This window comes from Nanorana parkeri, unplaced genomic scaffold (assembly GCF_000935625.1).
Source record: "Nanorana parkeri isolate BGI_ZX_2015 unplaced genomic scaffold, ASM93562v1 scaffold80, whole genome shotgun sequence".
Lineage (NCBI taxonomy): Eukaryota > Metazoa > Chordata > Amphibia > Anura > Dicroglossidae > Nanorana > Nanorana parkeri.
This window is the reverse complement of record NW_017306348.1, coordinates 1,749,844-1,764,131: the sequence shown is the minus strand read 5'-3', so window position 1 is coordinate 1,764,131 and position 14,288 is coordinate 1,749,844. Positions and strand designations below refer to the sequence as shown.

At 42.7% G+C, this 14,288-nt stretch overlaps 1 protein-coding gene across 1 annotated transcript in view; it reads right to left on the bottom strand.

The window, feature by feature from the left end:
- Positions 1-14,288, bottom strand: part of PLEKHG2 (pleckstrin homology and RhoGEF domain containing G2) — a 92,085-nt gene that overhangs the window by 49,680 nt on the left and 28,117 nt on the right. Inside the window, exons 2-3 of the mRNA XM_018576897.1 lie at positions 7,448-7,522; positions 5,518-5,954 (exon numbers count right to left, since the gene is read on the bottom strand). Of these exons, the coding sequence (XP_018432399.1) occupies positions 5,518-5,954; positions 7,448-7,496 (486 nt within the window). The 5' untranslated portion in view covers positions 7,497-7,522. The remainder of the gene's footprint in view (positions 1-5,517; positions 5,955-7,447; positions 7,523-14,288) is intronic.

The window sequence follows — 14,288 nt, the reverse complement described above, 5'->3', positions numbered from 1 at the left end:
GGGTATGAAGGGTGGGTGTGGTGGAAAAAAATTCCCCCCCCCCCCCTGCATTCTGGGGCAGGAGGGGGTGTGGTCCACCAGAACGCATGGTACCACAATGCCCTGCTTACCACTGCGATCGCAAAAAAGTGGATGCAGGGAGGCTTTGTTTATGCGATCCAGTGCGTTCATACCATGGGAATGTGCGATGAACGGGGCCCCAAAGCTGCACTTCAGGCAAACAGCTAAATACACAGATGAAATACAAATATGAGAGCTGCTTTGCCTGCCAAAGGATTTGTGTTTCTGTCATTCCAGTTCGGAGATTTACACATCTCTGCCACACAGCATAGTCCTCCCTGGCAGTAGGGGTGACCTGATCTTTCTCTGCTGCAGTTTCGCTTACAGGTTTTGATCCACCTTGTGACTGGGCAGTGGAAGAAAACACACTGATGAGTTCATCCTTCTGTCAGTCTGCTCTCTCCTGCTATCATGACCTGCAGCACACCTGATTGGCAAATTGTACTGCTTTTCATTCTCCTAGCTTGAGCTCTGCTGTACAGGAGACTGCAAGAGGCTGATATCAACTCAAATTCAGGTACTTAGACCTACATTATAAAAAAAATGGTGGGCCTCAATGCAGGCTGTATGCATATATGAGTCAGCCTACCCCGTTTTCTTCTGACTGCGCTCACTAGCCAGCACAGTGACTTGAGCTATGACTGACAGCTCCGGGTCACTGTATACAATAAGGAGCCAGTGGGGTGGGCTCCTGATCATGTAACCGCTGTGAGAGCCAATCACAGCAATCACATGATCAGAAAGCCCGCTAAAATCCCCTTAAAGGGCCACTGGAAGTGGGCAGCAAGGGGCTCACAATTACAGAGCTATATTTAGTTATACCTTAACCTGCCTGGAGTTTACTGTACAATTCAGGTCTCCATAACATAACAGGGATGAACTAGATTTACTAAGAGTAATAAGACAGGGAACTCATGTTATAAAGGGGAAAAGATGCCTTATGTATAACTATAGGTAGGAAAATTTGTGATAAACACAATTTACATGTGATCCAAATCACGTCCATATACAATACTGTATATGCAATACATAAACGGTACACAGGAGAAGTGGACATCCATATGGAGGAAAAAAGATTCTACCACTGGTCTACAAAATATTCTTTAGAGCAGAAGTATATAAAACATACCTGCAGTTTTGAATAAAACAATCCAATATGTTCTCCCTGACCCTAGTCTTAAAATGTATGAAAACAGCGACCTGAGATCAGACGTTAGAAGCTTTTCCCTGCTCCAGGCAGAACAGAGCCAGAGAATATCTCCATTCTCTTAGTAGCGGGTTGTGCAATACTGGAGTACTGGTGTCTAGATTTTCTGTCATTCCAGTTCGGAGATTTACACATCTCTGCCACACAGCATAGTCCTCCCTGGCAGTAGGGGTGACCTGATCTTTCTCTGCTGCAGTTTCGCTTACAGGTTTTGATCCACCTTGTGACTGGGCAGTGGAAGAAAACACACTGATGAGTTCATCCTTCTGTCAGTCTGCTCTCTCCTGCTATCATGACCTGCAGCACACCTGATTGGCAAATTGTACTGCTTTTCATTCTCCTAGCTTGAGCTCTGCTGTACAGGAGACTGCAAGAGGCTGATATCAACTCAAATTCAGGTACTTAGACCTACATTATAAAAAAAATGGTGGGCCTCAATGCAGGCTGTATGCATATATGAGTCAGCCTACCCCGTTTTCTTCTGACTGCGCTCACTAGCCAGCACAGTGACTTGAGCTATGACTGACAGCTCCGGGTCACTGTATACAATAAGGAGCCAGTGGGGTGGGCTCCTGATCATGTAACCGCTGTGAGAGCCAATCACAGCAATCACATGATCAGAAAGCCCGCTAAAATCCCCTTAAAGGGCCACTGGAAGTGGGCAGCAAGGGGCTCACAATTACAGAGCTATATTTAGTTATACCTTAACCTGCCTGGAGTTTACTGTACAATTCAGGTCTCCATAACATAACAGGGATGAACTAGATTTACTAAGAGTAATAAGACAGGGAACTCATGTTATAAAGGGGAAAAGATGCCTTATGTATAACTATAGGTAGGAAAATTTGTGATAAACACAATTTACATGTGATCCAAATCACGTCCATATACAATACTGTATATGCAATACATAAACGGTACACAGGAGAAGTGGACATCCATATGGAGGAAAAAAGATTCTACCACTGGTCTACAAAATATTCTTTAGAGCAGAAGTATATAAAACATACCTGCAGTTTTGAATAAAACAATCCAATATGTTCTCCCTGACCCTAGTCTTAAAATGTATGAAAACAGCGACCTGAGATCAGACGTTAGAAGCTTTTCCCTGCTCCAGGCAGAACAGAGCCAGAGAATATCTCCATTCTCTTAGTAGCGGGTTGTGCAATACTGGAGTACTGGTGTCTAGACATGTGCACTGCCAAAAAATTCGTTTCGTTTTAAATTCGGATTTGTGTTATTTCGTTTTTCAGGATTCGGGTGTGAAAGTCAATTCGGATTCGGACGAAATTCGGTAGCGTTAGTACGAACGTTCGTTTCGTTTTCTGTTCTTATTCGTTTCTTATTCGTTTCGTTCGTTTGCAGCAAAAGTGACATTTGAGGGGGGAAAAATATTTTTCTCCTTCTCTAATGTCACTTTGCTCCAACGAACGAAACGAATAAGAAACGAATAAGAACAGGAAACGAACGTTCGTGCGAACGCTACCGAATTTCGGAAATGGAAATTCGGATTCATTTGCATTCGTTATGTCTGTAATTTGGAATTCGGATACATCCGAATGTCCGAATTTACGAAAATTCGTCCGAATTTCGATTCGGAACGAAACGAATCGCACATGTCTACTGGTGTCCCCCTATCCCTATGCCTAGCATGGGTGACCAGTGCTTGTACAAGGACCACATGCATGTGCTGATCTGGTCCTTGAAATCCCTGATGATGATTATCTGATTGGGTTTTAAAGTCCAGGTGGCCCATAGATGACCTAATTACTAGCAGATTAGGTGTGAAACCCCCTGCTCAGAGAATAGTATGTATATCAAAGCAACCAAGCAAAATCCTGTGCAAATAAAATATATATTCTCTTATTTTCATGTCAGACCCTAATAAGGGTTAAAGGAGTATATAATAAATAAATAAATAAATCGATTTAATCCCTTAAAGCAAGCACTTTTTTTAGGTCTTTGTGTCTTTAAAAACATCCTATGGCGCAAGCATCTCCAGCTGTGTGACTGATTCCATGAAAGGCCATGGGTGATGGTCCACAAACAAATCCTTTCACTGGGACCTCTGCATACCAACTCTGACATAATCTTGTATACTTCTTGTGTTAAATAAATAAAAATACAAGAGCAATCTATAAATCTCTCCCCTTTACCACGTCCTGTTCGTATACCATATTGTGTCCACATAGACGCGCTGATTTGATACATTTGCTATCAGTTCTGGGTTATTTTCTTTCCTATATATTCTGACATACTGTCTAAAAAAATTGTGAATACTTTGTTATGATTCCTTACTAATTTTTCAACCATATTACTTTGATTCAGTAAAAAAATGTTGAGTATTAATGCAGTCTTAAATATGTTTTCTACATTTAATTTAAAAGACTAACCCCTTATTGGTTGCATATCTTCCTGCTTGGAATCACTATCAATCAGCTGTTTGAATGAACCCCTTTTGATTGGTGGAGGTCTTCCTGCTTAGGATCTATACAGAACAGGTATTTGAACCCCCCTGCTTCTAATCTGTATAGTCGATACTGCTTGAAATCACAAGCAGTCAGATCTTTCAACAGTGCCACTGACTCTGAAGATGCCACCACTTTGAGCTACTTGGCTTTCTTTGGCACAGCTTTGGAAATACACTGCTGTTCCAAAGACTTCAGAGCTTAGGCTGCATCTTGTGTTGTAGAGCTTTGGCATTTTCATGGCACGCAGGATGCCACTGAAGAAAGCCAAGCAGCTTGTTGACCAATGGTATCCTCAGAGCTGAATGGGAGGGATGTAATAGAGCACCTGGTGGGTATTTGGGAAGTTTTTTTTACTTTTTCACCCAGAAAGTGAAAGGGTAAAGGATACTTGCTACTTAAAACAAACTTGTGGCGTCTTTAAATTGGAAATTGGCCATTGGATTGTAAAACAATTGGCCTGCACACATGTCAAATGCCCCAACATTTAGGATGCTCTCCTATGCAAATACTGACCAAAGATTTCATGTTTGTTCTCTGCCCCCACGCCTCCCTATTCACCTAGATTCCACGCATCAAACTAAGTTGGCAGTTGCAGACGTCAAGGGAAGAAAGGGCACAGAATGCAACCGGGCAAGCTGTGGTCAGTATTTACATAATAGCGCTCCCAGGTTTTGGAGCCCTGAAGCTATCTGCCAATAAATAAAACACGTGTGGAGAACAAAGCATGCCTACTGTATACTCTAGCATCCACTTTACAACAGGTATGCTACCCTTCCACTTTATTAATGTCTCTGTTTACAGAGTGACTTACATTGTTAGTAGACCAAATTATAGGGCAGAGTTGGTTATAATGGTTTTACATACAGAGATAAAGCCGTATAGGCTGCAATGCTGGGGCACACCTGGGCCTTCAGACCTGGATTCAGTTGTTTTTCCTTTTTTTGGCTCAATTTCTTACAACAACAAACCCACCGACATAATCTACTCCAAGCGGTATAACATACTCATTGGGTTCTTACAAATAGTCTTTTCAACTCTTAGGTAGGTGATTTAAGTCAGAACTGTAAAGATATGCCCAAGAAAATATTATTCTGTACCTTATAGAACAGATCATATTGGGGGCCTGCAACAGTCATGTGCAACTCATAGGTCCAAAGATGTGTTTCTATTACTTTTGTGATTGCTTCTAACCATGCAGGTTCCTAGAGAAATTCAAAAGTCCTACTAGGCAGACCTACTGAGAATGCAGTCAGCATCAATGTGGCTTCACTGGAGGGGCCTAACTACTTCCTATAAGTCCCTTCTGAGGAAAGCTGGTTTGTAAGAGCAGAGGTTTCCTACTGTATCAGATCTGGCCAAGGTTTTGAATCCACGTGCCTCTGCCTATATGTCAATTCTTCCATAAAATGAGTTGCCAATTATGTTGATTTTGCAAAGCCCTATTACAGTTCTCGGGCTCCTGGTGAATACAGACTGCATTCCAATTGAGTTCACAAGTCAACCTTGATGTATGGGTAAAATATCAATAACATTATGTAGACATCTAGTGTGTAGTGTGAAGAAAACATCGAAAAATCATAGCACTAGAAAAACATAACTCAACAATCAGACTTTGTCTGGATACTGGTGGAATAAAAGTAACAAAAAAAACATGGCCTTTGCAGACCATATGTCCACCATCTGCCTTGTATGAAGAAACAAAACTCATCAGGAAGTTAGCCACAAATTGTCATACGTACATGCAAATCCTTCAGCTACAATAAATCCAAATTGTCATACCTCTACAATGCTTTTAAGGTCTCTGACATAGGCCTGCTCTGTTTCTAGGATCTCCAGCACCACTCTGTCTAGATGGGAAAGCTTAGCCTTTGGATCCTTGGCTTTACGCAGAATTGGAGACCATGTACAGCCCAGGAAGGCTTTTTCATTAGGCAGTCCTTTATGGTTACTCTCCAACTGGGCCACAGGAGTAAGATCGAGGCTAATGTCACTGCCATTCTGCTGGGGATATGGAGGGCTGCAGTACTGTGAGGAGCCAAGAGTCCCGCTGCTTCCAAAGGAACTGTGGCTGTCTTGCAAGGAGGCCGACGAGGTGGAGGAACTGAGGCTGACCGGACGATCGCTGTCCGAACAAACAGTGTTCACGGAGGTACAGCTGCCAGACATCCCGGCTACTATTCCGTTAAGAGAACTGACAGATGAAGGCCTGGGGGCAGCTAGGAGAGAGATGGATAAATTACAAGAATGTAGTTCAGAGTAATGGACAGTGATGGTCTGCTAACATTGACTTTGTCTAAATAACAAGGGCCAGATTTCAGTTAGTTAGACCCACAGGCCATTTCTGTTATGCGTTATCTATTACATCAGACCTCTGTGGTTATGCAGTTACAAACCTATTATAAAGTAAGTTTATAGTGTGGGGCTCATTTATTAAAACTGGAAAAAAATGAAATGAGCACAAAAGAGATGTTGCTGCCTATACAGACGAGTCAGGATTTGTGTTATTTTTTCCAGAACATGAACTAGGAAACTGATAAGTCACTAGGAGAAATAATTCCAACATAGTACTAATTTTCTTTTCTCAACTTTAAATGAATCAGCCCCAATGTCTGTCACCCCCAAGGACATAATTAAACCCTAAATATATATTAAGGGTGCAAATAAGGTTCATGGGGAGAGTATTTTCAATATGAAGCTAAGATCAAGGACACAGGGACATGTATAGCCTCAAACTAGCCGGAGGATAGATTCAGAATTAGCCTCAGAAAGTATTATTTGACTGAAAGAGTACTAGATACTCGGAACATACTTCTAACAGGTAGTGAGTCATTCGACAATAAGTAAACTTAAACATGCTTGGGGCAAACATAGTTCTATACTCTGACAGAAAGGTTAACTACACCACCCCGCACCAAAAAATAAACTAAAATAAAAAAATAAAGGGGCAGACTCAATGGACCACTTTTTTTTTTTTGCGTCACTCTTCTGTTTTTACGTTTTTATGTTTATTTTCCTTTGAGTTGCCTAAAGACTCACATATGAAAACAAAGAGGGGCAGTCTGACCACCATGTAGAATTTTGCTCAGCCCTGACCTTCTGACCCTGGCAAGCAGGCTTGCATATGAGTTCCAGGCCAAGCTCTGCAGTCTATCAACTCTATAGGGTGCCATAAGGGATAGTATATCTGAAAGTATATACTGAAATAAACCTTTGGTCGCCAGGTTAGTTAAGTAGTGTACTACAGCATGGGATATTATAGTTCGTCAGACCTTGAACCCAAAAGTCATAAGAGTTTTTTTATGAGAATGTTAATAGTTAAAAGAATGTGGAGTATCATCCCCATTCCCCACCTAGGGTTGCCACCTTTTCTTCAAGCGAAACCCGAACACTCTAGTGATGAGCAGCTTCAAAACCCGGACTGTCTGGGTGAATCCTGGACAGGTGGCAACCCTATCCCCACCCATCCACCCTCACTGTTATTACTCCCTGTAATTTTACCTGTTCTAATGGACCCAATCCAGATTCATGCCACAATAGTGGTGGGTCCTGATAGCCAGAAATGTATAAAGTAGCCCCTCATCCATCTGAATCATCTGCACCCCTTCAGGGCTAACTCCGTACCCAGTTTTGGGCTGCCTATATCAAAGGTCACACAGAGCAAAGAGAGGCATGATCGTAGGGGATCAGAGGCAAATATAATCAAACTCACCTTGTTCACCTGGTCGCTCTCTGCTTCCTTTCAGGGCTCCTTCCGGCATGTTGATATGATGGGGGTCTCCCCGTCCTGCAGGGTAGAGAAAATGTAACAGTTTATAAATGAAATAAAGGATCTGTTAAACTGTAATATACACAGATATTTGAGATATTATTAAAGCTTAAAGTATATCTAAAGTCAAAACTTTTTTTATTAATTTAGGATAGAGTAGAAAATGGTTAAAACCCCCCATCATACCTCATGTTTTGACAAAGCGTATTGTACTCTGCAGCTCCCATACATTATCCATATAGGTTTCCATTGATGCATTTATATTTAGTCTTGTACCCTTAATTTCCCCTTTAAACCTTAATAGGAAAGGTGAAGGCATGTTAGCTTAGCCGTGCATAATAGATTAGATATGGACCTCCAGGGGGGAGACTCCACAACCATTCCGTTGGAATCAGTGAAGACAGTAAACAGTTTATATCCGAGGGATCTCTTCAGATAGAGATCAAGGCAGGCCCCAGATGCTTGAATTCTGTTTTCACTATATGGATAAAGAGGACAGATTACTGTGTGAACTGCCTGCGGTATGTACTTCCATCCCAACATAATTATTACTGGTTTATATTTAACCAATCTGCAATTAAATAAAACCCACCATCCCCCAAAAACCACCCTGCGGAATCACAGAAAACCAAACTGTAAGTCAGTGTCATTTCTTATTACTAATAATAATAGAGGACGTGAAAATGAGTCTTGCGGCATCTAAATGGTTGCCTACCGGAGGAGGCCGGAGGAGTGCAGGTGTCACGGTCAGCCTATGTTCATTAGGAAACCCTTTGTATCATTCTGGCACCTAAACGAGTCTAAAATAAACCTAAAACAGTCTCCATCTTGAGATGGGAGCTTTTTGGGGCAATCTGTCTGTTTGAAGCAAGATCAAGGAGTTGTATAGACAATGTAATATTTTGTTTTACTTTTTAAAAACCCCTGAATGAAAGGAAATTCAGCAGTTTTGGTACATTTTGTTCAAAGTAGACCTGTGCTTTGGCCATACTGTGCAAAGTGACAGGTCCTCTTTGCTGTATGGAGCCTAAGGTATATTCCACTCATCTTCCACTCTTTTGCCAATGTTCCGATGGCTGCCAGACCACCTAAGAGACTTGTGTAAGCTTCAACTTGCTGAGAAAAGTTGAAACTTACACAGCCGTGGTATCCACCTTCCCTGTCTCTAAATGACCACACTCAGGCCTGGAATTATGTGCTCAGGCACCAGGGAGGGTGGAGTGTTAGGTGAACTCCCATACCTGGAAGTGTATGGGTATGTTCCAGGCTGCCTGGTGGTGCATTAGAGTGGAGGGGGTGCGATTAGAAAAACACTGACACTGCAGTTTATGGAGCACGAGTCCGTCACCAACCTAAGAAATTGCAGGTAAAATATCAGGCAAATCAAGTATTTTAAATGCTTACTTGCACTATATTTCCTTTCCATAAATTATTTTTATGCACTTGCAATGTGCCCCTGAACCTGGGAGACAATTTGACTACTCCAGAAAGTGTCAACTCCCTAGCACGGCCCCCTACATCCGTCCACGCCATAGCCTTCACCTCTTCTGGGAGTGTCTAATTAATTTATGTGCTGTCCCAGCTCCCCTTCCTTCACCTCCATACATAACCTTTTATGTAGTTACAAGTAGGGTGAAGGGGAAAACTATAGAGTGTCACTTGAATGGCAGCTCTGAATTTACTGGGCTGTTAACAGCGAATCCAAGATTGTTTTCTATGTGCCCTGTCCACACCATACATGTGTGGTGGTGTACAGAATAACGCAGCTCAATCGACATGGTGTGAACAAGCCCTCAATTGGTTGTTGGACTGCCAATCTGATATATCTGATAAGCAGCCCAATGACCAACTGAAGGAGCACACAGGGCAGCCTGACAACTCTGCTGCTACTTGTGAGGCAGTGGCTTAGCATTGTCAGCCTGCAACAGGAAGTGCTGCTATTAAAAGGATCTCCGGGGTAAAAAAGTTTACAATAGATTTGCAAAAATAACTTAGCCAAAAACTGTATACAGTGAGGCAAAATGCCAAACATACAAAAAAAATGGATTTTACGTTTTAAGGGAGAACTATGAGGTGAGGGATTTCCACTCATCCTCATAGTTAGAGCCAACCTGTGACAAAGAAGCTGTCACAGGTCAGCTCTATAGATCAGGAAGTAAGCGAACACATACCGTCCCTAGCTCACTTTCCGATCATCTGCCTGCAGAGAGCTGTGACTGTCAGTCACCGCTTCCCGCAGGGATTCCCCCCCTTCCCTCTCCGATCCTCCAGCACTGACTGGAGGAATGGATGGGAGAGGGGGCGGGCACAGCTGGCTCTGTCTCTAGATAGGCAGAGCTCGCTGTCAGTCACGCAGCTGGGTGGATCCAGACAGTATTGTCGGGATCCGTCCCGGCTGCGGTGCTCTCAGTATATCGCGGGCGATAGCTCGCGATAGACTGAGCTTTGGGTCACGGGAGGAGGTTAGTATGCAGTATGTCCTGCCATTGACCCAAAGTGAACTATGGGGAAAAACACTTACCCCATAGTTCTCTTTTACTGTGTGCATACTATTTGTTCTATGCTCAGATCCTATTATCATAAAATCCACATTTAAATGTGTTATAAATATTCTTTTTGTTGAAAATAAATAGGCCATTATACAAGAAGGAGCTTCCTTTTCTTTGACAATACACAGTTGTTGTTTTTTTATTTCACTTACCCCTAAATTAAAATAACATTTTTTTTCCACATGCCAAAAACATACCACTGTTACTGGGAAGCAGTTCAATGGAAAATAACCATTCTGCATGTGGCTATGTTGGGATAGTTTTACATGTGGCAAATGTTGCTTGTTCTGGATGCAGTGTGAGTAAGCTTCATAGACATTAATCCCCAATAATACCACCAACAGTCATTCACACTGGGCTTTTGAAGACAAGCTACGGATGTTGTGGTCACTAGTCAAAATGCAATCCAAGGTTTCAAAAAAACACAAACTGCATGGTCTTTCACTTAAAGTTTATGTAAACCCTAACAAATAACTTTTCTTTTTTGCTCCTGTTCCAATTTCAAGTCCAGTTGACTATCTCTATGGACTACACTGAGCTGTCTCTATGGATTAAGAACATAGAAGTGAGTAAAGGGGGTTGTAGTCCTCTCCTATGTTGTCACCGTTGCCCCTCCATAGATATCGTAAAATGAGTGTTGTCACCTTAGGACATGAAGTGTGTTACTGGCAGGATCACCAGGTGATAAAAAAGGAAAAAAAAACAAAGAATCACATTTTTGTTCTTGGGTTTAGACAGACATCCCAATTCTCCCGGACGCTCCAGGAATCTCCCGCTATTAGGTAGCGGCTCCCGGCCGCCCGGGAGAGAAACATTTTCTCCCAGAAAGGTTTACTCTGCTCGATCTAGCAGAGTAAACCTTTCCCTGCTGTCTGTTTTTTTTCTGTCGAGAGCACCGCCGTCAGAGTAAAAAAAACAAACAAAAAAACAGCATAGGAATGAATAGCTACATGCTATTGGCTATTGCACTTTGCAATAGCCAATAGCAGACTAACTATTGCACCTGCCCAATGCTGCTGTCAATCAGCAGAGGTGGACCTAAAGTTCTCCATCAGGTCCTCTCTCTGCTGATTGACAGCAGCAGAGGGTGGGTGCAATAGGCAGCTTGCTATTGGCTATTGCGAATTGAAATAGCCAATAGCAATCTAGCTACTCATTCCTATGCTGTGTTTTTTTTATTATTCTGACGGTAGCAGCTGTCAGAATACTAAAAAAAAAACCCCAGCAGATAGCATGGGAAGCAATAACTTCTTTGCTACCTGCCAGCATTTCAGGGGGGTGGCCGGGGGGCAGAGGGCACCTCCCTAAAATGAGAAGGGCACCTCCCTGAAATCACTTTTTTCAGGTTGGGATCCCTGGTTCAGATATGTTTTTAGGCAGCCTATGGCTTGATCCAAGCTCATCTATTACTTGGGAGGTCATAATAGAGGGATGTGATTGGTTTACATGGTATGGCACCCTGCACAGGTGCCAACTGATATGCCACTTTGGCAGGAGCCCTCCAATGAAAATGCAATTTTGGATACGCAATGGTAATGTCTGCCCCCTCACTGTACTATCATTTTACCTCATTCATACCAAATGCCATGCAACCAAGGACTTCAGCTTCTGTTCATGGTGTGGCCATTAGGGAACTACATGGGAGGACTGGGAGAAGGGTACATATACTGAATAAACATATACCTTCATCCATCGTAACTGTATGCTTACATATTATTGTTGTTCTTTTTGCTCACCAGTCTTCCTTTTTTAGGATTAATCTGATTGCTTGCTACAAGCACCAAAAACTGTGCCCTCTTCATGCATTCTGACTACATATATTTTTTTCATTACAACAGTAGTAAATATAAATGTACTCTAAATTGTGTGGAGAGACAAGCTGCCCGAGATTCTGCCTGCTTTTGATTCCATCTTGGAAACTCCTTCCATTTTAATTGCTTCCTTTACATGTGATTCTGATCTAATGTGATTTTGTTCTAGGAGCCATGTCTGTCTTCAAGTTCATTCTGGTTGACATATGAAGTGTTTCCGCTCAGAATCCATGTGTACAATGATTTGGATTACAGCAGTCCTAATTTCACATATTGTACTATTCATGACATATTGTACTATTCAGCCATGCCAAAGACTTCTCTGGACCAGTGCTGCTCAACTCCGGTCTTCAAAATTTGCTCCCCAGCAGTGCACGTCATTCAGTTTGAATTAGTTTTCACTGAAGATGTATAAAACAAATAGGGCCAGGTTTTTCCCCTGCATATCATTTGCCTAAATTATGCACTGTCCGGCGTCCCGCCCAGCTCACTGATGTCACTGGTTGCCAAGCCAGAGTGTCCTGCTCAGCTCCTGGCAACCGGTGACATCAGAGCATCATAGGTTGCTAAGAGCTCGTAGCAACCTGGGACGCTGTAGACGCCCCCCCTGCTGCGCCCCAATTAGATGCCGCCTGAGGCAACCGTCTCTTTTACCCATGCTTCATTTACCCCTGGGGCAATGTAATTCTATCTGTTTGTTTCACAATGCTGCACTAATGCTTGATTGGGCAATCATCAGGCCTGAGTGTAACATGTGGGGCAGGGAGAAAGCTCTACATCCCGTGGAAGCTTTGACCAGATCAACTTGGAGCTATCAAAGGGGTTCTTTTCCTTGTTCCCACAGAAGTAGGGAAGCGACAAGCAACTGGGGGAAGGGGGAGTTTTAAGTGGACCTGTTGTTTTACCCTGCATGGGCAAAGCACAAGGTCACTTTAAAAAAATGAACAAACAAGACAAGGGGGGCAGGGGAATTGGTAACCAGAAGATCTTGGGAAGTGTGCAGATATCAAAGTACCATGCAGAGCCTTATCAGTGTTAGAGCTTTTCCAGCTAGTGAACGGTTAATCTGTCCTGGGAAAGCAGGAAAGCTGAGTGCACTCAACCATGGTTCAGTTAGAGAACTAATTTGTGTCTCTTCTCCCCCAACATCTGGTCATTATGGAAGCCTATAGGCAGATCTTTTCTGAGCTCATGTGTCTTCTGTAAACAGTCAGCTAATCTCCCTCTTCCTCGCTTCCTGCTTCTGTGATGAAGGCCTTTCGTGATCTCTGGTCTCCTCCTGACACCCTGTGCCTTTCTGGATCCTGAATAAAAGACATGCCACCCTAGATCAATGGCCCCCCTGCAAAGCACTATGATACCGACCAGTTACTACATGCAGAACCTTCCAAAGTAACACAGTGGGAGCTGTCAGGCTATAGCAGACACCCACATGCTCACAGTCGTATAGGGTTGATGACATGAGTTTACTGAAGACTAGGGCTGTTACTGATTAACATTTTCGTGTTCGATTAATCAAATTTTTTTAAATCGATTAATTTCGATTAATTATAACGCACATACAGATCCAACTACATTGGTCTATACACATACAGCACAGCAATGAAGTAATAAAATGAACTAGGATCACACTAATCCAGCACGTTATTAATCTCACGTGCCACACTCAATATGGCCGCCGCTTGAGTGGGGCAACTCAGAATAATAACGTGCTGAATTAGTGTGATCCTAGTTCATTTTATTACTTCATTGCTGTGCTGTATGTGTATAGGCCAATGCCTTGGCTGGTGCTCGTGCAGAAAGTTTCAAAAAAAAATTTCATCGATCAAAATTTTTTTAATTGATCAAAAAGATTGAGAAATTAATCGTTAATTTGCACAGCCCTACTGAAGACCATTTGAAAGGTTAAACAGTCTAGGTAGCTAGTACAGATTCTCCAAAGTTTTATTTATTACTTTTATTAATGGGATTTACCCTCAAGTAGCTTACAGTCTAAGGTCCATGCATACATAGACATGCTGTACTAGGGCCCATTTAGGGCCTATTCACACCACATCCAGATCATCTCCAGACCAGACCAGATTGTTTCCGGACCCAAAATCCATCCTAATGTATCCCTATGCTATTTCTGGCCTCTGTTCACACCAGCGCAGTCCGTTCCGGACCAGACCAGAAAAATACTGCTGGTCCTATTTTGTCTGGTCTGGAATGCACTGGAACTGTGGGCAGGTTCACACCATTTTCTGGACCAGATCTAGTCCGGAAAATGGTGTGAACATGTCCTTAGACAGAAATCAATTAACTTACCAGCATGCATTTGGAATGTTGCAGGAAACCACCCAGAGGAAACCCATGTGTCCACTCTAGGCAGATAGTGTCCTGACTGGGACTTAAACCAGGGACCTCTAGCAAGGCAGAAGTGAT